This window comes from Heptranchias perlo, chromosome 6 (genome assembly GCF_035084215.1).
Source record: "Heptranchias perlo isolate sHepPer1 chromosome 6, sHepPer1.hap1, whole genome shotgun sequence".
Taxonomy (NCBI): domain Eukaryota; kingdom Metazoa; phylum Chordata; class Chondrichthyes; order Hexanchiformes; family Hexanchidae; genus Heptranchias; species Heptranchias perlo.
The window spans coordinates 57,551,066-57,577,686 of record NC_090330.1 but is presented as its reverse complement, the minus strand read 5'-3'; the positions used below and the strand labels follow the sequence as shown (position 1 = coordinate 57,577,686).

The 26,621-nt window shown below is 41.6% G+C and overlaps 1 protein-coding gene across 1 annotated transcript in view; it reads right to left on the bottom strand.

Moving 5' to 3' along the window:
• LOC137323191 (deuterosome assembly protein 1-like) overlaps positions 1-26,621 on the bottom strand; it is a 127,637-nt gene that overhangs the window by 35,412 nt on the left and 65,604 nt on the right. Inside the window, exons 8-9 of the mRNA XM_067986700.1 lie at positions 1,745-1,859; positions 214-411 (exon numbers count right to left, since the gene is read on the bottom strand). Coding sequence (XP_067842801.1) covers positions 214-411; positions 1,745-1,859 — 313 coding nt within the window. The remainder of the gene's footprint in view (positions 1-213; positions 412-1,744; positions 1,860-26,621) is intronic.

Sequence of the window (26,621 nt, the reverse complement as noted above, 5' to 3'; positions counted from 1 at the left end):
TCTATAGCAAAAAGTAGGAAGAGTAGAAAGCCCACTAGCTTGTTTAGCACTGCATATTTCAAAAATGAATGTCGTTGCACAAAAATACTTGCGTTCACCTAGAGTTGTCAGATACCCCAGCTCTCTTACTATCATATCTAAGGAGTTTACTTTTAAGATTAGCTGTTAAACAGTCCATCCAGATACCACTTGTGAATGTACAGTTTCACACACCCAATATTCAGCCAATATTTGTTCTCTTTTTTCCAGCTCAGTTTTGAGTTGCTTTTCCAGATGAGCAGTTTTCTCTGTTACAGTTGCTATGGTGATTTCTTTTTGATCGAGCTCTGTAGTCAGGTTGGAAACCTCTGTTCTCATTTCCACCATCTCAGAGGTATGCAACTGCTCCTTCTGACACAGACAGTCCCTCAACTGCAATAAAATCACAGAATAAAATAACTATTCAAAATATTTTTTGAGTTCAAGTGACATGGTTATATGATTTTTACAATTTATAGCCAAGGTATTCAAGCAGCTATATTTAATTGCCCGTTCTGATGGAATATAATGGCAATGGGGATGCTACAATTGTTAGAAGAAGAATTTGTAATTAGAAGGTCCATTAGAGCACCATCCTTTCTCATCTGGTACCTCTGTTCAAATCCACAGAATAGGAATTAAAAAATTCTCTGTCCATTCCAGTAAAAGGGTCTAAGTGAAACATACTATGGCAGTCAATTTATTTTGTAGTAGACATGAACCTCCATCATACAAATGTCCCAAATCCAAAAAGACAACAAAACAAAATGTAAGGGAAAGGAAAAGCCATGCTGGTGCAATTTTAGGGATTTTTTTGAATTTGAGGTTAAAACAAATTGTTGGGACAGAGTTCTAAATTTTACCAAAGGATTCGCTTATGGCAAAGTTGCTTACAATTGAAAGTGACACAGTTGTTGATGCTTCTTTTGGTTCCTGACCACATGGGGTACAGGGATAGGCATGACAGGCTCCTGTTTGTCTTTTTACCTGATCCTGACCTACTGCAGGGGCCAATGCAAACCATGAAACTGAGATTGCACCACAGCAAAAAATGTCCAAAAAATTGGACACCCTCCAGAGAAATTAGATTAAGTGAAATTCTGAACTATTTTTGCCTCTCCCAGGAGATTGTGTGGCTGGGGGCAGGGGGAGGGGGAGAAGGGAAACAGTGGATGGGGATGCATGGTGTGCAAAAGTTACACAACAGTTTAGGACAGGCATGGTGGACCAGCTGGTCTTTTCCTGATCTTCAATTTCCTATGTTTGCATGGTCTTCATTTTTAAAACTTTCAATTTAGTAGTATCTGAGTCTTCATGCTAGCTATGATAAAGCAATGAATTGTAGCAATTAGTAAGATTGCAGAATAGGCTCAAAAATGTAGAAAATAATAATTTTTCCATTAAAACTATCAATATTTTTCAGCAAGCTTCTGTGAATGTAGGGTCACATTTAACTCATAGCTGCTGGATTTTTCCTATTATTAATGCATGCTAGTACTGGGAAAAAATTAACCACAGTAGGTGATTTTGCAGTTTCTATTTTTGACTTACAGAGCCATCATAGATCCAATTGAAAAAAACTGACGCTGATCAAATATGTGCAATTAAAAAAGATATAGTACAAAATTGTAACTTTTAATGGCTAAGTGATAAAATAGCCTGAATAATGCATCATGTAATAAAGTCCTAAATTTATGCTATAGCAGACACAATGCTACTGACATACTTTATTGATTTCCTTGTTCCCTTCCATGTACTCATTCTGCAATCTCTGTAACTCCTCCTCCTTTCTGCTGAGCTCATTGTTCTGCTGCATGCAATATGTATGGGATAAATCAAGCCTAAGGAAAAACAATATATATATCTTCATCTCTATGTGGATCTTCACACAAACGCATTTTGGCTCTTATGGTAACTAGAAAGATTTTGTCCTGGTTTTAAACCTTTCCTTCCTGAATATGAACTTCATATTGTTCGCATAAAGATTAGTGCTCAAAGGGCTAGTGTATGTGTTTGGTATCTTTTTCCAATAATTGAATTCTGCCTTTAAACTTTTTTAAAATAATGGTATTAATTACTACAAGATCATTTTTGTGCTGGTTACAAAAGTCACATTAAAGTTTTCAAGGTTTGTCAAAAAATGAGAAAACATTCATTTAAACAGGAAATGAATCTGAGGTCTTCCTGATCTGTATGATTTATTATGCAGTGTGAACTGCAACTTTAATAACTGCATCAAATGTATATTATTTATAAACATTAGGAGATTAAAACAAGTTCCACATAAAGGCCCAGAAAGTTTAGATAAATATAGAATTTTAAAGAAGTAACAACAGGAAAATAACAGGAATGAACTAAACAGCAAAAGTACTTTGGAACACTTAATGAAAAATGAATGCTATATGCTTCTGATTATATGTTTATAGGGTTGTTAATCTGGAGACTAAAAGGAGACATAAATGGCAGTAGAAAAAGTTAAAAACACATTCCCTAGTTTCAATACACAACATTTGTGCTGTTAATCACGATTAAAATTTGAAATGTGCCTCAGATTTTGTGATGTTGTGCATGCATTTAAGGCTCGTCCAACAAATCAAATCTACTGCTCCCTTATAAATAAAGGTTTAATGGCGTAAAAATTCATAGAACTGGGTGCAAGGAATGATCCCTGTGCTTGAACGGGTAGGTCCGAGGCACACCTGAAATTGGGCCTCGGGCCTCATTTAAATGAGACCGGTGAGCTGCAAACACCTGCTGTGCATTCCCAGGCAGCTCACCGGCGAAGAGGCTTGGAATTTCGGGCCGCTGCGTTGCCAGCAACAGCCTCAGGAAAGTGCTTAAAGGGGAAGGGAAGGCGATCTGGATGGGGGCAACCGGAAAGGAAGGCAATCAGGGGGGTGGCGGGCGACTGGGTGCCAGCAACAGTCAGTGGGACTGCAATGGAACTAGGAGGCGCATTCCTGCACCTCCCGGCTCCAAATTCAAGTAAGTATTTTTTTAAAAACGTACCATTTTGGTGGCGGCCTGCAGCAGCCCCTTTAAGGACCATGGGTTAGGCCATGTGTGGACCTCGTAATGAGCGCATGCTTCCTGCCTGCCCTGAAAAACAGGTGTGGCGCCACTGAATTTCTAGGCCAATGTTTTTTTAACATGTACTCTAAATGAACAATATGTGATTTAGGAACATGTATACATTTATGCAGGTAGTTTATACTGTAGGAACAGTAAATAAGGAAAATTATGTCACAAAGGCATAGTTAACAACTCTCAAAGTATTCCATGACAAATCAATTAGATATTTCGTGATACAGTTGGTGAGGTAGATTCTGACAATAATATTAAACAGACTAGTCACCAGATGGGTTTTATTGATCACATCTGCAAGCTGGTTAAGGTTGGGCAGGATGACTGTAGGACAAGATCACAGGTTGTACACCCTTCAATTAAAATATTACTCCTTGTCTTTTAGATTACCCTACTTAGTTCCAATTCCTTGTACAGTATATGCAGTCACTCATCACTATTCAGTTTCACTTTAAAATCTGCAATTCCAGATATTTTGTGACTTTCTTTAACCAAACACTGTGCTGTCATATAGCCTCCCCCGAATATCTGTCCCTGAATCCTTTATTAAATCCCAGCACCAATATGCTGTAACTTTTCATCTTCACGGATAGAAAATCATGGAGGCACACATTGCCTTCCTTTATATGTTCTCCTGACGTACAAAGTTCTGTTCTGAAGATGAAAATTTACCCTTACATTAGATATCCTCAATCAAGCTCAACTGTCTGTCCCTCAATTAGAATTTGATCTCACACTGTTCAAAAGTACAGCATTCTGATTAGCTGAGCATTATACAGTCAAGCTCCACTGAAGCCAGGTTCAATTGAGGCTGTCCATGAAAATTTGTCCATGCACATGAAAATTTGTAAACTAATCACCCCATTCAGCATCGGTGTCAATGGAGTTATCCATTGCTGGGTATTGCAAAAAGACTAGAGAAACAAGTTACTGGCTCCGAGGAGTGGCAGAAACTATGATGGAATGATGATAACTGAGTTGAAGACAGCAGATCAATGAAAGGCTAGATCTGCAGTGAGTCAGCTGAACCTGTCTATCCTAAATTCACTGTGGCTAAAGTTGATTGCTGGCGTACAAATCTGGCTTGTTGATCACACACCAAACCAAAAATGATGGCACCAACAGGTCTACAAAAATCCCAACGTCCAACCAGCTCTAATGTTTAATAGAGATTAATGGGGCAGAAATCGCTCGCAAAATAATGGAGAGCTCAACAGCACTCCGTTATTTCGTGAGTGATTTCTGCCCCATCTGCGTAAATCGTGAACTTGCTCTAACTGTTTCGTCGCCGATATGACAGCTTTGAATTAAAGGATCATCGCAATTCAATCAGAGAAAACAATGAAAAAGTGCAAACTTGCTTATCTGCCCAGCTGGAAAGTAACTAATATCGCCACAAAATAGGTACGCTTAAAAATACCAGATCTAAACTAACTTTTAACAGCGCAGATAAGTCTTAATGATTGCCAAAATACTAAAAATTAACTTTTAAAAATGTGGAGCCTCATTACTCCTTATTTTAAGTTTTTGGTCATTAAAATTTTTTTTTTAAAATTAAAAAATTATTTTTTTTAATTTTCCCGTCTGTCTCTTTTATTTAATTCAATTATTTCATCTCCTCTCTTTTTTCGCTGTCTATAACTGTTTTTACATTGATTTTAATGTTATACCTTTCACTTCCTGGTTTAACAATTCAAGCAGGCAGAGACAGTGAACGCAGCTTGTCAAAAATGCTGTGATCTGATTGGTTGAGGGGAGAGATTGATCCTCTCACTTCTCCCACAGGTCCGAGCTTCGCCTGAACTGACGCTGGGCTCTTCTCCGCTTCCCATTCGAGGAAGAGGCCAAAGAAAAGACTGCAGTAAGTTAGTGGGTTAGTATAAATCTATGGAGTGGTGAGCAGTGTTGGTTCACCGCTCCGAGCAATTTCTACCTCAAATGATTGTTTAGGGCCTTTTTTTCTCCTTTTTTTAAAAAAAACTCTAGATATATTTTTGGCTTCTATATTTCTGAAAATAAATGGAAGTAAATCAGGCAAGTGTAAAATGGCGGTCTATATGATCCCATAAGTTTCCCGCGGGTTAGGTTAAAATTATCTCTAAAGTTTTCTAACAAGGAGCAAGCTGATAAAACAATAACTAAGGTCACTGTGGCTCTAACTTTTTATGCATCTGGCTCCTTCCAAACTGCTTCTGATGACATCAGTCAGTTTGTTATGCACACAGCTATCCAGCAGGTCACTGGTGCAATGTTTGCAAAGTGTCAACAGTTCATTACCTTCTCCTTTGAGGCTGACAAGCAGGAAGAAAGATCACTGGGATTTCTGAGCATTGCTAAAATCCCGCTGGGGCAGGGCATCATAGATTGTACACACGTAGCCCTGCAAGCTCCCCATCAGTTCTGTTTCTCAACAGGAAGAGCTTCCCTTCGCTCAATGTTCAACTTGTTTGTGACCACCAGCAGCGACTCATGCAGATCTGTGCCCAGTTTTCTGGCAGTAGTCATGACGCTTTCATACTGTGCCAGTCCTCAATAACCCAGCACTCCTTCAGTACTGCACTGGAGTGTCAGTGTAGTTTATGTACTTATATATCTGGAGAGAGGGTTAAACTCATCGGCCCCATTTTTAAACCTCTCCCCGCAGCCCCCCCCCGCAGCTGTCCAGCGGAAATGGTGCACGGGGCGGGTTAAAATTTTAAAATTCTACCTCCCAGCTCCAACCTGATGACTTCCCGACCGTTTAAATTTTTACAAACCCAAATCAGGCCATCCAAAATGCTCCGGCAAAAGGCAGGTGAGGGCCTAGCTAACATTCAAAAGTCATGACCCTATGACACCTGTACGTCAGGGGGAGGTCCGAGCTGTCGGATGCCCCACAGCACATCCAAGGCGGGAGGTGCCAACTGCCGAAGGTAAGTACTCAAGATCAGCTCCTTTTAGAACTTCTTGTGGGCCAGGAGGGTCCCCAACCCTGATTACGGTCCCGATCTTTTGGTTCACCCCTCTCTCCCGACCACGGCTCAGAGCCTTCCCCCTGCACTGACTATCGGGACAGTCCCCATGGGTCCCCGGCTGCGGCCTCCTGCCGCTAGTTTCTGCTCCTGCCCGCCAGCCAGGCAATCAATCTAGCCGACTGTCGGGCGGGAGTCTGCCCAAAATGATTCAAATGAGACCCTGCCGGGACTGGGTTCTTCGCCCGCTACCAGTCTTTCCCACATCTTCCCCACCAATATCGGGGCTATGGTCTTCTGACTCAGAGGCACGAGTGCTAGCACTGAGCCAAGCTGACACTACAACTCATATCTTCTGATTCTTTTATTTCATACCAAACAAAATAACAGTGACTAATTCTATACACACCAGACCGTATTCATTTGAAAACCTGTGTCCTGCTATCTTTTCCTCTCCTTCAGTGAGAAGACTCCCAGTCTGTGAGTCCATACTCGTATGTTTTAATCGCTAGTCCCCAACTTATTCTAGTAGCTCTTCTCTGCATCTTTTTTCAGTTCAGCTGCATTCTTCCTGTAGTGGGTTATCAGAACTGCACACAATACTGCAGGTGTGGCCTGACCAATGCACTGTACAATGGCAGGACTATCTTCTTCAATCCACATTCTATTCCTATTTTTCCATGTGAGTGCAAAAGACAAGGCATCTTCAGCCAGAAGTGACAAGTGGATGATCCTTCTCAGCCTCCTCCTGAAGTCTCACCATCATAGATGCCAGTCTTCAGCCAATTCGATTCAGTCCACGTGATATCAAGAAACAGCCGAGTGAACTGGACACAGCAAAGGCTACAGGCCCCGACAACATCCGGGCTGTAGTGCTGAAGACCTGTGCTCCAGAACTAGCAGTGCCCCCAGTGCCCTACAATACTGGCAAATCTCCATCAACGTGCAAAATTGCCCAGGTATGTTCTGTCCATAAAAAGCAGGACAAATCCAACCCAGTCAATTACCGCACTATCAGCCTCCTGCCAATCATTAGCAAAGTAATGGAAGGAGTCGTCAACAGTGCTGTCAAACGGCACTTACTCACATTCAATGGCATTACCATCGCTGAAACCCCCACCATCAACATCCATGGGGTCACCATTGACCAGAAACCCAACTGGAAGAGCCACATACATGCCGTGGCCACTAGAGCAGGTTAGAGGCTGGGTATTCTGTGGCAAGTGGCTCACCTCCTGACTTGCCAAACCCTCTCCACTACTGAAAGGCACATGTCAGGAGTGGGATAGAATACTCTCCACTTGCCCGGATGGGTGGTGCTGCAAAAAGCAGCCCCCTTTCTTAGCCCTGGTCCATTCTCATCGTACCTGTGTGTACTTCCTCCTAAAATCTACCTTCCCAAAGTCTAATTTCATTGTTACTCTACTCTTTCCAGAGTTTCTTTGGGGCCCAGGAGGAGCACTCCACCAAAAAAAAATTGAAAGGGGGTTAAATTGGATTAGGCCGTAAACCAGGCACAGGTACTGCGATCCACGATTAACCCGTGCCCGATGCTTCCTTCGCGGGCAGGGCGAGACATTCGCCTGGCCTGAGTACTTAACTGAAAGCAGCGTTGCAAATCAGCATTGACACAAGAATTCAAGGACATTTGCACTTTTCACTAGCAGGGGGAGCCCCAATCTCTTAAAGGTAGGATGCCTGTCTGCCAGCCAGCCAAAATCTCTTAAAAGGTAGCCGGTACCTGTTATTTGCTAAAAATAACAGTCTGCTGTCTGCACGGAATCTGAATGGAGATCAGACATCTCACACGTATAACACAGATGCAGGCCCCATCCCTATGTTTACAAACTGTTGAGTTATGTTAAAACATGGAATAAAGGTTGCGCACTACGAAATCCCACATCCTCTAATCTGCATGCCAGATTTCACCAACCTGCCGGTCCGAGTTGGTACCAGGCCTGCAAGAGCGCGTGCACCAAGGTTCTCTGCTGATGCACAAGACGCCTTGGTGCAAGAGGTGGATAGAAGGAGGGGCATCCTATATCGGCAGGGGGGGAAAGAGGCCCTCCAGACATCTGCTCAAAAGGCAGTGGGAGGCAGTAGGGGACGAAGTCAATGCCAGGCACACATCATCATGAACATGGATGCAGTGCAAGAAGAAGTTCAATGCTTTGACAAGAGTAGTCAAGGTGAGTGAGGTCAACTGTCAAGTGGCATCACCTACGAACTGCACCACTAGCTGTATCCACTGCTCCATGCATTACATCCCCATCACCCACCTACCAACAAACTCTTTCAATCAGTACTCAACTCTTCCAATCAGATGCTTCCTCTCACCCTTACACATTACCACTGTTGCAAGCCGCACACCCACAACTCACAGGCCACACACACTGGCAGCTATTCAACTATGACAGGCACATCACCCAGACACACGCCCTGCTTTCTTGCAGGAGAAGGTGGTGCATAACAGAAGGCAGCAAGTGGCATTTAGCCCCTCGAGCCTGTTCCGCCATTCAATAAGATCATGGTTGATCTGTGACCTAACTCCATATTGGATACGGTAGCATAGTGGTTATGTTACTGGACTAGTAATCCAGAGGCCTGGACTAATGATCAGAAGTCATGAGTTCATAATCCCGCCACTGCAGCTGGGGAATTTCAATTCAATTAATTAAATAAAATCTGGAATTAAAAAAAACTAGTATCAGTAATGGTGGCCATGAAACTACCGGAGTGTCGTAAAAACCCATCTGGTTCACTAATGTCCTTTAGGGAAGGAAACCTGACGTCCTTACCCGGTCTGGCCTAAATGTGACTCCAGACCCACAGCAATGTGGTTGATTCTTAATCGCCCTCTGAAATGGCCGAGCAAGCCACTCGGTTGTACAATCTTGCTATGAAAAGTCACAATAAGAATAAAACTGGACGGACCACCCGGCATCGGACTACTAGGCACCGTACACGACAAAGGCAAACCAAGCCCAGTTGACCCTGCAAAGTCCTCCTCACTAACATCTGGGGACTTGTGCCAAAATTGGGAGAGCTGTCCCACAGACTAGTCAAGCAACAGCCTGACATAGCCATACCCACAGAATCATATCTTTCCCTCCCTCAGCTGATGAATCAGTCCTCCTCCATGTTGAGCACCACTTGGAGGAAGCACTTGAGGGTAGCAAGTGCACAGAATGTACTCTGGGTGGGGGACTTCAATGTCCATCATCAAGAGTGGCTCAGTAGCTCCACTACTGACCGAACTGGCCGAGTCCTGAAGGACAAAGCTGCCAGACTGGGCCTGCGGCAGGTGGTGAGCGAACCAACCCAAGGGAAAAACCTACATGACCTCGGCCTCACCAATCTACCTGTCGCAGATGCATCTGTCCATGACAGTATTGGTAGGAGTGACCACCGCACAGTCCTCGTGGAGACGAAGTCCCGTCTTCACACTGAGGACACCATCCAACGTATTGTGTGGCACTACCACCGTGCTAAATGAGATAGATTAAGAACAGATCTAGCAGCTCAAAACTGGGCATCCATGAGGCGCTGTGGACATCAGCAGCAGCAGATTTGTATTCCAGCACAATCTGTAACCTCATGGCCTGGCATATTCCTCACTCTACCATTACCAACAAGTCAGGGGATCAACCCTGGTTCAATGAGGAGTGTAGAAGAGCATGCCAGGGGCAGCACCAGGCGTACCTAAAAATGAGGTGCCAATCTAGTGAAGCTACAACACGGGACTACATGCATGCTAAACAGCGGAAGCAACATGCTATAGTCAGGGCTAAGCAATTCCACAACCAACGGATCAGATCAAAGCTCTGCAGTCCTGCCACATCCAGTCATGAATAGCGGTGGACAATTAAACAACTAACAGGAGGAGGAGGCTCTGTAAACATTCCCAGCCTCAATGATGGCAGAGTCCAGCACGTGAGTGCAAAAGACAAGGCTGAAGTGTTTGCAACCATCTTCAGCTAGAAGTGCCGAGTAGACGATCCATCTTGGCCTCCTCCCGATATCCCCACCATCATAGAAGCCAATTTGATTCACTCCACGTGATATCAAGAAACGGCTGAGTGCACTGGATACAGCAAAGGCTATGGACCCTGACAACATCCCGGCTGTAGTGCTGAAGACTTGTGCTCTTGAACTAGCCGCGCCTCTAGCCAAACTGTTCCAGTACAGCTACAACACTGGCATCTACCCAACAATGTGGAAAATTGCCCAGGTATGTCCTGTCCACAAAAAGCAGGACATATCCAATCCGGCCAATTACGGCCGCATCAGTCTACACTCAATCATCAGCAAAGTGATGGAAAAAGTGTCGTCGACAGTGCTATCAAGTGGCACCTACTCACCAATAACCTGCTCACCGATGCTCAGTTTGGGTTCCGCCAGGACCGCTCGGCTCCAGACCTCATTGCAGTCTTGGTCCAAACATGGATAAAAGAGCTGAATTCCAGAGGTGAGCTGAGAGTGACTGCCCTTGACATCAAGGCAGCATTTGACCGAATGTGGCACCAAGGAGCCCTAGTAAAATTGAAGTCAATGGGAATCAGGGGGAAAACTCTCCAGTGGCTGGAGTCGTACCTAGCACAAAGGAAGATGGTAGTGGTTGTTGGAGACCAATCATCTTAGCCCCAGGACATTGCTGCAGGTGTTCCTCAGGGCAGTGTCCTAGGCACAACCATCTTCAGCTGCTTCATCAATAACCTTCCCTTCATCATGAGGTCAGAAAAGGGGATGTTTGCTGACGATTGCACAGTGTTCAGTTCCATTCGCAACCCCTCAGATAATGAGGGGAGACATGTTCAGGCGGTCGCGGTTAAGACTGTGCGTTGAGTGGAGCCTTAAGTCTCAAAATAGTTTCTATCACTTTAAATCAGCGTTGCACACTGATCAAACGCATAGTCTCCCTACTTTACATGCTGCCGGCGTTCGTTATTTACGCACAAGCTAAACCCTTTACCAAGATTTCGTCCGGCGCACGTCACATTAGAAGCATGCGGGCGTGCGCATCCAAGACACCATCTTGGATGTTTGGGAGGCCGTGTAGCGCTGAAACAACGGGCGCTGGACGGCCCAATTTCTAGTCCAAAGTTTCCTGGGCAGCCAAGGTACTCCCTCCCAATTTTGAATTGCCAGCTGCCCATTTATCAGGCAAGAAATGAGTAATCAGCAGTTGAAAATCGGCCTCTTAGTCTCTCCTGTGTCATTTTTGATGTACTGCCTTTTCAGTACCTTTATTACCTTTTATATAAAATGCAACTCCTATAGCCCTATGATTGCATTCATCTCTTCTGCATTTGCACTATTAAATTATGCTTGTATAAGGATTTCTACAGTGCTCTTAATATTGTTGTACACTATAACTTTTAAATATTGACTACAAATGTGATAAAAATTACACTGAAAGATTATTTTAAGTTAGAGGCACAAGTGAAAATATTTTACAGAACTGTTTTGTCTGTAAACAATACTGTATATTGTATTTATGTCCTGGTCTATGAGGTGCTGTCGGTAAGGCTATCTGAGGTAATGTACTGCCTAATATCAAATGTTATTTCTGGTATATTTTGTAGCGGTCCCCAGGTCAGGATCTTGTTTCCTTTTTGTGTGCAAAGACTTTCACTTTATTCAAACTTACTTCCTTCATCAGGAAATACATGTCATGGGTGGAGAAGTTATTTTCTGTTACATTAGGCCTCATCATCCCTTTTCTGTCGCATATACTGGTATTAATTTCTTACGGGGTATTAAATATGGTCCTGGTTTCATTTATAAGGAAACTGCATGTTCTTGCCTAGTTTGCATTTTTAATGAGTGACAGCATTCAACTTTAGTAAACTGCAACATTACACTTGGCACAAATGTAACAAGGGACTTACTTGAATGAGAACCAAATTATGGAATATTAAATCAAGCCCCATGTGTCTACATGCTACAGAAATACCATAAAATTCTGCATGTAATTTCTGGCATTGTTCAGATGAACACAAAGTAAGCTCTTCTCAAATGTTTAATTCTGTCAAGGATTTTATTTAGAACTGGTTCAATCACAAAATTTTACCTACTCTGCTTTTAACCTCATGATCTCTGACTGCAGCATTGTTTCATTCTTACTGGTTGCCTGAAGCTGTTTCGAAGTGCTTTTGAATTCCATTTCGAGATTAATTAGCTCACCAGTCACTAACATTGGTGAACTGTGTTCCATTAGCCTGTAGAAAATAAGTAAAAAGCAGCTAATTATAAAGAAAGAAAGACTTGAATTTTTAAAGTGCCTTTCACGATCTCAGGATGTCCCAAAGTGCTTTACAGCAAATGAAGTACTTTAGAAGTGTAGTCACTGTTGTAATGGAGGAAACACAGCAGCCAATTTGTACACAGCAAGGTCCCACAAACAGCAATGTGATAATGACCAGATAATCTGTTTTTTGTGGTGTTGGTTGAGGGATAAATATTAGCCTGAACACCAGGGAGAACGGGATTTTTTACGTCCACCTGAGGAGGCCTTGGTTTAACATCTCATCCGAAAGACAGCACTTCTGACATATCTAGAAGCTACACACTTTAAATACTATATCCCATGGTGCCCAGAAATATCTAACTTATAAAACTCAAGAGTGTACGAGTGTCCAAAACTTTTCAACACTACATTCCAAAAGAACTCATGGCAAATTTTACAATCCCATAAATTTCAAATGTAGTTGACTGAAGTTCTTTCAATTTAAAAAGGCCCAAGAAAACTGATCTGTTGGTGTTCTACAATACAGTATTACATACTTTCAATTATATTTGATAAATTAAATTTGATATGATACCGATTCCATTGTTTACAATGATGTTTAATTGGCTGTGTCTAAAGGGTTAACTCAAATTTTAAGTTGTGCAAAGCTAAAAATTCAGATTAGTAATGACGCATTTGTAACAACTAAATGAATTGCAACTCAAAAAATAATAGATTTTGGGTTTGCATACAATAACTCCTGTTACTAAAATCAAGTTGCTTAGTTGTATTTTACCATATTGTTCCTTTCAGCTGAAAGGTGAGAGGGACTGCACTCTTAACACTAGCATCACAGTGAATTTTCTGTCAATTCTGCTTCACAAATTGAACCACTCAAAATAGTTTCTGTTAACAGAATCTACATTAACATTGTCTCATGATCATAATAACAACACAGGCAGATAAAATGAATTTCCCTCAGTCCAGTGAGAATTCTAAGTTCTCATTTATTTGCCAGTGTGTACAGGTGGGCACCTTTATTCAGTCAGCTATACATCCAAATCTGTTCTACAAATTGGGAGCTTTTTTCCAGAATGACTGGAAGTTATGTTTTTTTTAAAAATAATTGCTGCTACTGAAAGTGATAAGCTACCTCAACAAATCTTACATGAATGCTTAATTAACTTATAGTCAACGGAGACCACAAAAAGTCAGTCGTCTCAATCAGCAGCAGGAATGTTCAGCCAAATTAATCAAATTGTTTAATATCTGAAGTTTTAGTTGGCTGTGATCCAAAATGAGCTTGAGCTGTCATCTTTAAGTTGTGCCAAAATTTATCTCAAGCTGTGAATATTAATAGATCGTGGTGTTCTGATTTAGGAATTATCCACCAATGAGGCAGCAGCACTAAGAGCCACCTTTTCCAAATTTCCAGATACACAAATTTCAAACAAGAAAGAAATATGAGGGCAAGTAGAAACAATGTTTCTACTTGGCTTTGAGTTAATATCAGTGCTAAATTTAATTTGTCATTTGTCTGCCCAAATATATAACCAATCTAAATCCTTTATGAAATCTGCAGCTGCATCCTTGGTCTTCACTGCTCTCCCTATTTTAGCTTTGTCAGCAAATTGTACAAGCTTGCATTGAGTTTTGGTATCTAGATCATTAATATAGATTAACAATAGGGTGCCAAGCACTGATCCCTGCAGGACTCTTAACACCTCCCCCAATCTGACATTGCACCTCTCAAAGTATTATCTGTTTCCGATTTCTTAATGAATTTTGTATTCAGTCCCATGTTCTACCCTGGAATCATGTGGTGTTAAATTTAATTAGCAATTTTTCCATGTGAAAACTTTGTCAAAAGCTTTCAGAAAGTCCAAGTAAGATACATCATAGAGAATCCCACTATCTCCTTTATCTGGTACATGTTCAAAAAGATCAATATTTGTCAGGGAGGATCTTCTCCTAAATCGATACTTCCTGTTTACTATTATTTTATTGCCGTACAAGTACTCCTCCAGCCTGTGCCTTAGAATAGTTTTCATTATTTACCCGGATCCAAAAACTACACACTAGCAGCTCTGCGGTATTTGAACAAGGTCACTGATGAGTTGCTGAACAAAGTGCCTTTGCATGTATGAATATAGAACCCATTGATTTTTGACCATTGGTGTCTGGATTCATCATACAGTCTACTCTTGTTGATTTGAACTTGTTTTTGCTCAAAAAAGTTTGAATTATCCAGTAATTCAAATCAAGCAATTTAAATAAAACAGCACAAGCAACATTTTTTGCACAATTTTAATTCAAATTAATGGCTAATTCAAATAAAACAACTTTGAATTAGGAGGAGTAGATTGTCCAGATTACACCTCACTTTCGTTAAAGCCATCAAAAAAAAATCTGTGAAAGAGAAAAACATAGAAACATAGAAAGTAGGAGCAGGAGTAGGTCATTCGAGCCTGCTCCGCCATTCAATATCATGGCTGATCCTCTATCTCAATACTATAGTCCCGCGCTCTCCCCATACCCCTTGATGCCTTGTGTCTAGAAATCTATCTATCTCAGTCTTAAATATATTCAGTGACTTGGCCTCCACAGCCTCCTGTGGTAGAGAATTCCATAGGTTCACCACCCTCAGTAAAGAAATTTCTCTTCATCTCAGTCCTAAAATGTCCTACCCCATATCCTGAGACTGTGACCCCTCGTTCTGGACCCCCCAGCCAGGGGAAACATTCTCCCTGCATCCAGTCTGTCTAGCCGTCAGAATTTTATATGTTTCAATGAGATCCCCTCTCATTCTTCTAAACGCAAGTGAATACAGGCAGAGTTGACCCAATCTCTCCTCATACGATAGTCCTGCCATCCCAGGAATCACTTTGGTGAACCTTCGCTGCACTCCCTCTATGGCAAGTATATCTTTTCTTAGGTAAGGAGACCAAAACTGCACACAATACTCCAGGTGTGGTCTCACCAAGGCCCTGTATAACTGCAGTAAGACATCCTTGCTCCTGTACTCAAATTCTCTTGCAATGAAGGCCAACATACCATTTGCAAAAACATTCAATCTGAAGAACAAATGCACATGCACAGATGAAAGACACCACACAAGAGCTCCTGTGTGTAACAGAGCTATACAGGCCAGAAGGTCAAAGATTAAATTCTCAGTCTGTGTTGAGTTAGTTGATTTCACCTAGGGTGTGAGTATAGTTACTACAACTGGTCTCAGAACCCTTCAGTTAGGGAAGGGAAAATCAACCCCAGTTCTTGCTCCTGACCACCACTCAATGACCCTAGTTGAAAAGTGTGTGGATGTTAGGTGAGAATGGGATCAAGCTTGGTTATAATGCACTAGGTGGTTGAATAATCTTCCAACATTCACTGTCTAGGCTAACATATGAACAGAAGAATGGCTATTTGGGTTAGGTATCATATTTAGCAGGAGTTAATGCCCATAGGAGAGGATAGAAGAAAATGGGAGAAAGCTAGCGCAAAAAAAAACAGAAATCCACATATGAACTGGCCCAATAGGAAATTGGGGGATTTCATGGCTCTGTGAATAATGATGCAGACATATTTAACACGACTGAAATGTTGGGAAAACAGGCCAAAATAAATACAGAAAATTATAGCCAATAAGCTATTACTCCATTAAGAAAAGCTTACATATACTGAAAGGAAAAGAGTACAGCAAGAACTTTCAACAGAAAGTACTTCCCTACCCCCTTCTTAATTGTGTAACAAATGGTTTACATTTTTTTTTCCAGGAACATACTTCTAATTCCTAGGAGGTATTTATTTATTTCCCTGAAAGTTCAGGACCACTCTCTCAGCTAGTTGTTGCTCAATTAATGTCAGTTGTGGGAATTGTCACAAATGGCTCCATTGGAAACCCACAGGTTGACAAATCTTTCTAGTTCAGGATGCCAATTGGGAGCCATCCAAGCTGGAAACATTCAATACTGTGAGTAATTAGCCAGTATTGAACTTTTCTGGTTTGGACATCTCCCAATTGGTACATGTGTCTGGAAAGTAAACAAATCAGAGATTTTTAATTAAGCTGCCTATTGATGTTCCTGCATGTAACATCAACTAAGCAGCTTCCTGCTATGAGGGGCAATATTAAGATGGGAAGTAATTTAAATAGCCTACTCCTATAAATTCAAATAACCATTAATTTAAATTGAAATTTTGTAAAAATGCCTCCTGTGCTGTTTTATTTAAATTGTTTAAATTAATTTTTTTCAGCTAAAACAACTTCAAATTAATATGAATAGACTGTATTGAAATTGTTCCTGCATGCATTTTCTTTCTCCCTTAAGGTGAAGCTAATACTTAATTGTCCAAATAAAATTGCTTAATATTTCCATATATTGCTCCTGTTATGCACAGATACTTGGAATCCCCACTGCCTTCATTTTGAGAATTACAGCAAACAAAATTAAAATCTGCTAATTAACCTGCTTCTGTTCAATTTTAATAATTTAATACATCATGTTTAGTTTTAGAGCTCGCAAAACCATAGAAACATAGGAACAGCAGTACGTCGTGTTATAATTGGATAGCCATGTGGTAAAGGATAGAATACTAGAGCCTTGTGTTTAGTTGTTTCCAAGTCTTTATCCATAGAGATTCCCCTTACACACACACCACACCCAAGTAAGCTCTCCTATAAAAAGGATACGAGAGTCCCCTATTGATAGCCATCACCTGAATAAAATTAACACCCATTGATATCAATCATACAATTAACAGATTCCCTTGTCGCTCTTTAAACAAAAAAATTAAACTTTATATATACACAATACAAACAAAAATTTCAAAAAAATCAAAACTTCCATACTCTTTACAGCTTATACTATTCACAGCATTACACTGTGAGGTGACCCTTCTCCAGCACCCCTAATAATTCCTTCGTACATGTACCTCTTCTAGTAAAACAATCCAGCAGTTGATGGCTTGAATTCACCCATTTGATTTTAGAGATTTCCTTTCTCTCCAGCATTTGTTTCAAGCCAGCAAGGTCAATCCGTAATCTTTTCTCACTCATTTATGGTAGAGTGTGCATTATCCCACAATGAGCGATTGTCTACATAACATTCACTGGGTATACTATCTTCAGTACTCCCACTGTATAGGATGTCACTCAAAATATTTGCCAAATAGAATTCCATATCCACTGTGTCAACAAGAGCCAGCGTTTCAGCAGCCAGAGTACTTAAAAACCCTTTTTATTTTCTTAGCCTCCCAAGCTGAAGGACAACATTTCCCATTCTCACCCTTAAGAAACACTATGGGGGAATAATTGGTTAAGGGTCCGTTCTGGGCGATGCGCTAACACCCCGCGCCTAACGGACCCTTGGCAGGCAAGACACAAGTTTGGTTCCCAGGGAGCACTTACCTGCAATCGGCTTTCCTTTCCAGGCCTTGCATGTGGAATGAACGCAATTTGCACTTTCCACCACCAGAGGGAGCTCCATCTCTTAAAGGGAAGATGTTTCTTAGAAATCTCTTAAAGGTAGCTTGTACATGTTATTTGCTGAAAATAACAGTCTACTGTCGGCATGGAGTCCGAACAGAGATCAGACATCGCACACGTAAAACACAGATGCAGATCCCATCCTTATGTTTACACACTGATGAGTTATGTTAAAACATTGAATAAAGTTTGCGCATTACTAAATCCCACATCCTCCAATCTGCACATCAGACCTCACCAATCTGCCGATCTGAGTTGGTACCAGGCCTGCGAGAGCGCATGCACCAAGGTTCTCTGCTGATGCACTAGAGACCTTGGGTGCAAGAGGTGGACAGAAAGAGGGACATCCTATATCCATGGGGGGGGGGGGGGGGGGGGAAGGTGGGCAAGAGGCCTTCCAGACATATACTCAAAAGACAGTGGGAGGCAGCGGGGGACGAAGTCAATGCCAGGTGCACAACAACATGAACATGGATGCAGTGCAGGAAGAAGTTCAATGCTTTCACATGAGTGGTCAAGGTGAGTGATGTCAACTGTCAAGTGGCGTCTCCTACCAACTGCACCACGCACTACACCCCCCAGCCCCCAAAACTCTTCCCATCAGATGCTTCTTCCCACCATTACACATTACCACTGTTTCAAGCTGCCCACCCACAACTCATAGGCCACACACTGGCAGCTATTCAACCATGACAGGCACATCACCCAGGCACACGCCTCGCTTTCTTGCAGAAGGTGGCGCATATCAAGAGGCAGCAAGTGGCAGTGGCAATTATCCCCTCGAGCCTGTTCAACCAGTGAGATTAAGGTGGACCTGTGGCCTAAATCCATATACCCGCCTTAGCCCCAAATGCCTCAATACCCTTGGTTCACAGAAATCAATCAATCTCAGATTTAACAGTCACAATTCAGCTAGCATCAACTACCGTCTGTAGATGAGCGTTCCAAATGTCTCCCACCCTTTGGGTGTAGAAGCATTTCCTAACTTCACTCCTGCACGTCCTGGCTCTAAATGTTAGGCTATGTTCCCGCGTCCTAGTACTGAAGTCTAGGAGACCTCCAAAAACGGTTACAAATGTCTCGGCAGCCAGAGGCAATAATCCAGCCACTAACCTGTAAATCCTGCATGGTCCCTTTAAATAGCGCCGGTGGGGGGTCCTCCAGGCACTCTAAGACACGTCCAGATGGTCGGGGTTAAGACTGTGTGTTGAGTTGAGCATTAGACACCATTTTGGGACTTATCACTTTAAATCAGCATTGCACACCGATTGAAGCCATTTGCTCCCTACTTTTTGATTCCAGCGTTTCTTATCTGCGCATGCGCAAACTCCTATACCAAGATGGCGTCTGGCGCATGTCATGCAGGAAACGTGTGCCTTGGATGTCGGAGAGGCCGTGTAGCGCCGAAACAACGGGTGCTACACGTCCCAATTTAGCGCCCTACGAAACCAACTGCACTAGAATACCCATCAGCAAGATTAGCATGTGAAGTATTGCGAAAGATAACTAACTTCTTTTTCTTTGGGTCACCTAAGGATGAGAACTTATGTACACATTTATCTATATTTAATTTTCGTAATGTTTTATTTGCCCTTAAAAAATTCTCTACTATGGGGTGTTTCATTGAAGTACTTAACTCCAACCACATCAAAACTAGCATCTGGTCTAGTCTGAATGCACAACCAGTTCAACTGACCAATCAAGCTTCGTAATTGCTCCGTCTCTTCTTTAGTTATAACATCACCTTTCTGTGTTGACCTAGTACGATTCACTGGGATGGGAATAACACGCTCTAAATAGGTCTGTTGATTTAAAGTTATACCAGATCCACTCTGCTTAATATCTAAAATCAATATATTTAAAAGCCTCACCAGGCCTGATGCCCAATTTTAAATTCTACTCTAATCTTATTAATGACGAATTTCTCAAATTCCACAGTACCACCCCATAAGAAATCAACATGCATCATGAAGATGCCTGAAAATTTTCTGTTATGGTACCAATAAAACATTACAGGATCTGCTTTTAATTGAACGCAACCTATTTTCAGCAAAACAGATCTCACTGAAAAATACCATACCCTGGAAGTATCATTCAGGCCATAGATTTTTCCATAGTTTTCCTTCTGCATCTGCTACCTCTTTAGGTGGTTTCAGAAACACTTCTCTGCAAATTGCCCTGCAGAAATGCAGCTTTAATATCTAGTGACCTATACGCTCATGAAAATGTTGCTAAAAGAGCCAAAAAGATTTTTAAGATTACCTTTCCAGCAGTGGGAGAATCCACTTGAACATCTGTATCACCCAGTTTCTCTTCAAATCCCCTAGCTACCAACCTCGCTTTAGCCTGATAAGTCCCATCTGCAGGGAATTTTTCAGTACAAACCCATCTATGCGACAAAGCTGGTTGACCCTTATCTGTTACCTCAGAATAAACTCCAAATTCTTTCCAAATATCTAACTCCCTTTGTTTTGCCATTTACTCATTTATCCTCAAGTTTATTGGCAGCCACCAAAACTTCACGATCATGAGGACTTCTGCTTCTAGTTCTGTTACGTGACTGTTCTGTGGTCTTTGTTTCATTGTCTAACCTAGTCAAGCTACGTCCTCTACTTCCACTTCTATGTCTTTAGGGACAACTACTGTGAGATCTCCCTCTTTCATCTCTGATTTGAGATTGTTTTCTGACATGAGATTCACTTCCAGACTCCCTGTCACTACTTGTACTCCACTTTCGTACTCTCCACTCTTTTACCCCATTCGGCCAGTCCATGGACCTCGCTTCTTGACCATCATCCTGAACATTCAACCAATATTTAAACCTACCAGTAGCTTTGCTTGCACATCCCAAAATTGTTGCATCCCTCCATTCATTAGTCCCTTCTCGAATATATGTCATCTGTGTACCCACTTTGGGTAACTGTTCTGTGGATGTGATAGCTCTATCATGTGTTTCTTGATCACTGACATTACCACTGTCCAGCCCATGATCCACCTCAGTCTGTACCTCAGGAACCTCATCAAAAAAATCATGGACATCTGGAGGCACAAGGTGCCTTGTTTACTTCTATCAACTGCTCAGAGTCCAAGATTTTATAATTAATTCCAATTAATCATGAGGAATGAACCCTAACAGTTTGATTGCCATGTTGGACAATTACTGTCTTACCATCAAGACCTATGACCTTACCAGGGCCTTTCCATTCCCTGTGACCCTCTCTTTTATAGTATACCAAATCTCCTGAATGGAACTCTGTCTCAGATGGTCTAATACGATGCCTCAGTGCTCTATGAATTTTCTCTGATACCTCAGCCTTGATAAAAGCCTGTCTCCCTGCATGCATAGCATTTAAATGCTCAGAAAAAAATCGCACGAATAGTACCTTCTAGAACAGGAGGATTATCACAAAGAACAGAAGGTAATTTGGGATTGCACCCATAGACTAGTTGGTAAGGATTATATCCTCCAACCACCTGAAGAGAATTCTTTGCATGATCTGCCTATGCTATGGCAGTTAACAATTTACACTCTGTTCAGACAGCCAAAATTTTATGGACCATTGTATCAATCACAGCATGATTCCTTTCACAAAGACCATTGCTAAAAGGGCTCTCAGCTGTTTTATTCATGACAATTATATTCATATTCTCACACATATCTCTGAACTCCTCATTAGTTAATTCACCTTCATTTTCGGTCAAAAATTCTGCTGGTGTCCCAAGTTCAGTCCCTATCCATTTTTCCATAATTTTATCCATTATAACCTTCTTCTCCTTACAATATATTAATGTAGAAATACAAAATCTCATAGCCAGGTCAATAAAATGTAAGATGAAAACATTTCTTTTTGTTCCATACCTTTAGATCCATGGCAACTATCTCGTTAAAGTTACACGCTAATGGAATACTTACAATAGGACGTGGGGGCGTCGGTCTATTCTTCTTACAGATTTCACAGTTCTCACTAATCTTGTATATTAGCCTTGTATACTCCTCATCAACAACACCTGCATCTTTTAGCAGAATTTTCAAATGTTGACAAATAAGGTGGGCAAATTATCTATGTAACTTTAAGACAATTTTTTTAAATTCTCTTATCCTTATTGCCTGATGCCATCAATACTTGCTTAACATGCTGATGAGAAACATCAGGTTTTATTAAGGGGATACAATAATGCCCTGACCAGGTAAGCTGCAGATCAACTGATTTCCAAAAAACGATTGCCTCATCGTCTTCCACGTCAAGTTTCATTTTTGCCTTTTTCATGGAAGGTTTACCCAAAAGCATAGGTATCTCACTGGAGATTACATCCGTATTTATAAAATGGGTTACTCCAGCTATCTTAAATGAAATTACCATTCTTGAGTGACCTCAAGGTGTTGTCATCTCCAAACCTAAAACATGTAGAACTTTTATATTCCTTAACCTTGCTTCGATCCTCACACCCGCATACAGTTGAAGTACATGCACTAACACTGCACAATTAAAGGAATCCACGACTAATACATCCATCACAGGATTAAAACTCCTTATGACCAGTATAATCTGTTCATGTTCATCATTATCTTCATCCTCTCCCTCAGAACTACTTTCTTCATGCGTCATTTCAAAGACCCTGCGTCTTCGCTCTAGGCAATTCGTCTCAGAGTCACGTCTAAAGCATCTCCTGATTTTTCTTTGGACATTCCTGGAATTCAATTGTCCGTTATTACTGTCCCAATTTTGTCTTCTGTTGATATAAATGGATTTGCTGCACCTGCTTTCATCACCAATCTGGCTGTCTTTAATCCTTCCATCATATTGACGCCTGCGCCCGGTCTCTTGAAAATTTTGAAAGCTGGTCTGGCGCCTGTGTTTAGTATCTGGAACATTTCGAAACCTGGTAATCATTGAATCTTCTTTTCTTTGTGTCAAAGCAGAAGGCCTCATTTGTTCCATGAAGGCTGAATGGAATGATTGTTTCCCCAGGAAGTTTTTTTTAAGGCAGCAGACATTTGATCCAACAAAGTCTCCTTTTCCGAGAACTGAATGCCAGTTAGGACCATTTGCCTGTCCATATGAAACACCTTAGCACAATCTAGTAATTTAAACACTAGTACCAATCCAGGGATTTCCAATTTAAACTTTGTCAACCTTTTGTACAATTTGTTAAAGTCCATGATACACTCTTCCATTGAATGACCGTCCATTTTCCAAAATCTGTCAAATGCTGACCAGGTCTCATAGGCACTTAACAGGTCATCTCTCTTATAGATTTGATCCAGAAATTCTATTAGAAAGGTAAAACCTTCATCATTATCCAAAAGATTTGCATCCATCTCAGAAAATACCTTACTTCTGATTTTACTTAGTTCAGGAAGTGACAACATCAAGGCCATGCCTTGTTTTCTTTTTGGCAGATTAGTAACCCATGTCCACATATCAACCTCATTCTTCCACTGGCCATATGGTTTAAACTCCGAGAACATTGCAGGGAATTCGTACCTCGACGATTTAAACTTGCTTTCTTCCATTTTCCACAATATCACTAGGCTTTCGAGTTTTGCTTCTTAATGTCCAAAACAAATCGTAGTTTCCAACCTCCACCTTTAGGCAACCATCCTCTGCTACCATGTTATAATTGGATAGCCATGTGGTGAAGGATAGAATACTAAAGCCTGGTCTTTAGTAACTTCCAAGCCTTTATTCACAGAGATTCCCCTTACACACAAACCACACCCTAGATAAGCTCTCCTATAAAAAGGATACAAGAGAGTCCCCAATTGATACCCACCACCTGAATACAATTAACACTCATTGATACAATTAACAGGCCATTCAGCCTCTCGAGCCTGTTAGTTTATGGCTGATCTGTACTTTAACTCCATCTACCCACCTTGCTTCCGGAACCCTTAATACTCCTTGCCTAACAAACTCTATCAATCTCAGTTTTGAAATTTTCAATTGACTTAGCCTCAACAGCTTTTTGGGGGAGAGAGTTCCAGATTTCCACAACCCTTTGTGTGAAGAAGTGCTTTCTGACATCACTCCTGAATGGCCTAGCTCTAATTTTAAGATTATGCCTCCTTGTTCAGGACTCTCCCACCAGAGGAAATAGTTTCTCTCTATCTACCCTGTCAACTCCTTTAATCATCTTAAACACTTCAATTAGATCACCCCTTAACTGTCTATATTCAAGGGATTACAAGTACAAGTATCCTCATAATTTAATCCTTTTAGCCCCAGTATCATTCTGGTGAATCTGCGCTGCACCTCCTCCAAGGCCAATAAATCCTTCCTGAGGTGCGGTGCCCAGAACTGAATACAGTACTCCAAATGGGATCTAACCAAAGCTCCGTACAGCTGTAACATAACTTCCACCCCTTTGTATTCCAGCCCCCTTGAGATAAAGACCAACATAACATTAGCCTTTTTAATTACTTTTTGTATCTGTTCACCAGCTTTTAGTGATTTCTGTACTTGGAACCCTAAATCTCTGCTCATCCACAGTTCCTAGCTTCTCACCATTTAGAAAATACTCTGATCCATTTTTCTTAGGTCCAAAGTGGATGGCCTCTCACTTTCACACTTGCTGAATAATACTGTAAATATGGCCCTGTGAGAATTACAGCACCAACTTGATGTCTGCAAGTGGAAAACTTTAATTTTTAACATTTTTTTCAACAAGTAGAGATAATCTCAAAGATTAGTAACTGGCATCAGTCATATACTAGAGCAATATCCTGGTATTACCATTAGCCTAGAGTTTCCATTAAACTTTAATAAAAGTGTAATTGCAAGGGTAATTAAAGAGATGGGACAGGTGCTCCGTGAGCCCCTTGTCTGTATCTTTAATATTTCAATAGTGTGGGATAATTCCCTTAGACTGGAAGCTAGCTCATGTACTTCATATTTTCAAAAAAGGGGACAAATTAGAGCTGGGGAACTACAGGCCTATCAGCAATTATTGGGAAGATGCTAGAAGCGATCGTAAGAGATGCCCTTTATGATCACTGGGAAAGGGAAGGGGCCATTAGAAATACACAACACGGCTTTTGAAAAAATAGGTCGTGACTAACAAATTTGTTCAGAGTTTTTTGAGGAAATCACATGGGTAGTGGATGAGAGTAATGGACTTTCAGAGAGTCTTTGATAAGGTACCTCACGCTAGGTTAGTTCACAAGATAGAATCTTGTACTATCAGTAGAAATTTGACAAGTTGGATTAGGAATCCCGCAGCTAAAAAGTTGGAGTTAACGGATGTGGTTCAACTTGGAGACATGTTACGAGTCGTGTCCCCCAGGGATCGGTCCTAGGTCCGCTACTCTTCACGGTCTTTAATAATGACCTGGACAGTGGTGTTGGGAGTATGTTAAGTCAGTTTGCAGATGACACTTAAATCTGTGCAAGGGTTAAGACAGTAGAAGAGTGCAATCAAATTCAAAAAAGATTTAGATGTGCTGGGGGAGTGGGCCACACATTGGAAAATGGCGTTTAATTTAGATAAATGTAGTGTCATGCATGTTGGTGGGGCCAACACAGAATACACGTATCATTTGCGGGGAATAATACTAAAATAGGTTGAGTGACCAAGAAGATCTTGGTGTTATTGTGTTATTGTTCACTAAAGGTTCATGGCCAATTTGGAGAAACTGTAGCTAAAGCTAACAAGGTATTGGGTTATATTAATAGAACCATTCAATGTAAATCAAAAGGACACCATTTTGACACTAGACAGGTTACTAGTCAGTCCGCATCTAGAGTAGTGTGCCCAGTTTTAGTCCTTCCACAGGGTGGGTGATATAGTGGCCTTGGAAAAGGTCCAGAGGAGAGCCAGAAGAATAATACCTAACTTAAAGAACCTCAGCTACTCAGATAGGCTTAAGGACCTTGGTCTATTTACTTTAGTGCAGCTTAGACTTAGAGGTGACCTGATGGAGGTCTATAAAATAATTAAAGGGCTGTATAGTGTCCCTGTTGATAGATTGCTCCAGTTTAACAGGTTGGGGAGGACCAGGATACATGAGTTTAAACTATGGAAGAGTAGGAACAGACTGGATGTTAGGCCGTTCTTCTTTTCCCAGAGAATTGTGAGCATCTGGAATACATTATCGGCTGGTGTAGTGGGTGCTGACTCTATGCATGCCTTCAAGAGGGTGCTGAACTGGTTTCTGACTGGAGCAGAGATCACATCTTATAGAAGTAAGTGTCTTTATAGATAGCATTGGTCCATGTGATCTCCTGGACTGGTTTTGATTGCTTGAGAGGGTTGGAGAGTAATTTTACAGAGTATTTTGTCCCTTATTTTTCCTGTTTTTTGCCTCTCTTAGGAGATTACATGGCTGCGGGGGTGGGTGTGAGGTCGAAGAAGTGTTTAACCATGATGGTACAGCCAACACGGTGCGGAGCAGGCTTGACGGACCAGCTGGTCTTTTCCTGCCCATCAATTTCCTATGTTCATATACACACCATGCAGGATTCACAGAAAAATTAAATTGTTGAACTACAGCTATAGTAAACACCATGGGGGTTATATTGGATAACCTTGAAAACGGGCGCTGGGATCGCAGTGCGCAATTAACACGTGCCAGGTCGTAGTGATGCAGGTAGCACGTAACATTCATGCTGCCTGATGATTTCAATGATTGGCTGCAGCACCAGCAGGGGGCTAGCACTACTTAAAGGCAGCCTACACCTCTTAAAGGGGAGGTGCACTGTGGTGGCAGGAAGTCTTTTCAGAAGTAACTCTGTGCTGGAAGATATTGAAGAATGGCTGCGCCTGGGAGAGACCGTGCACCAAGGTTCTCAGACGGTGCACTAGAGGCCTTGGTGGAAGAGGTGGACAGACGGAGGGCCATCCTATATCTGAGGGG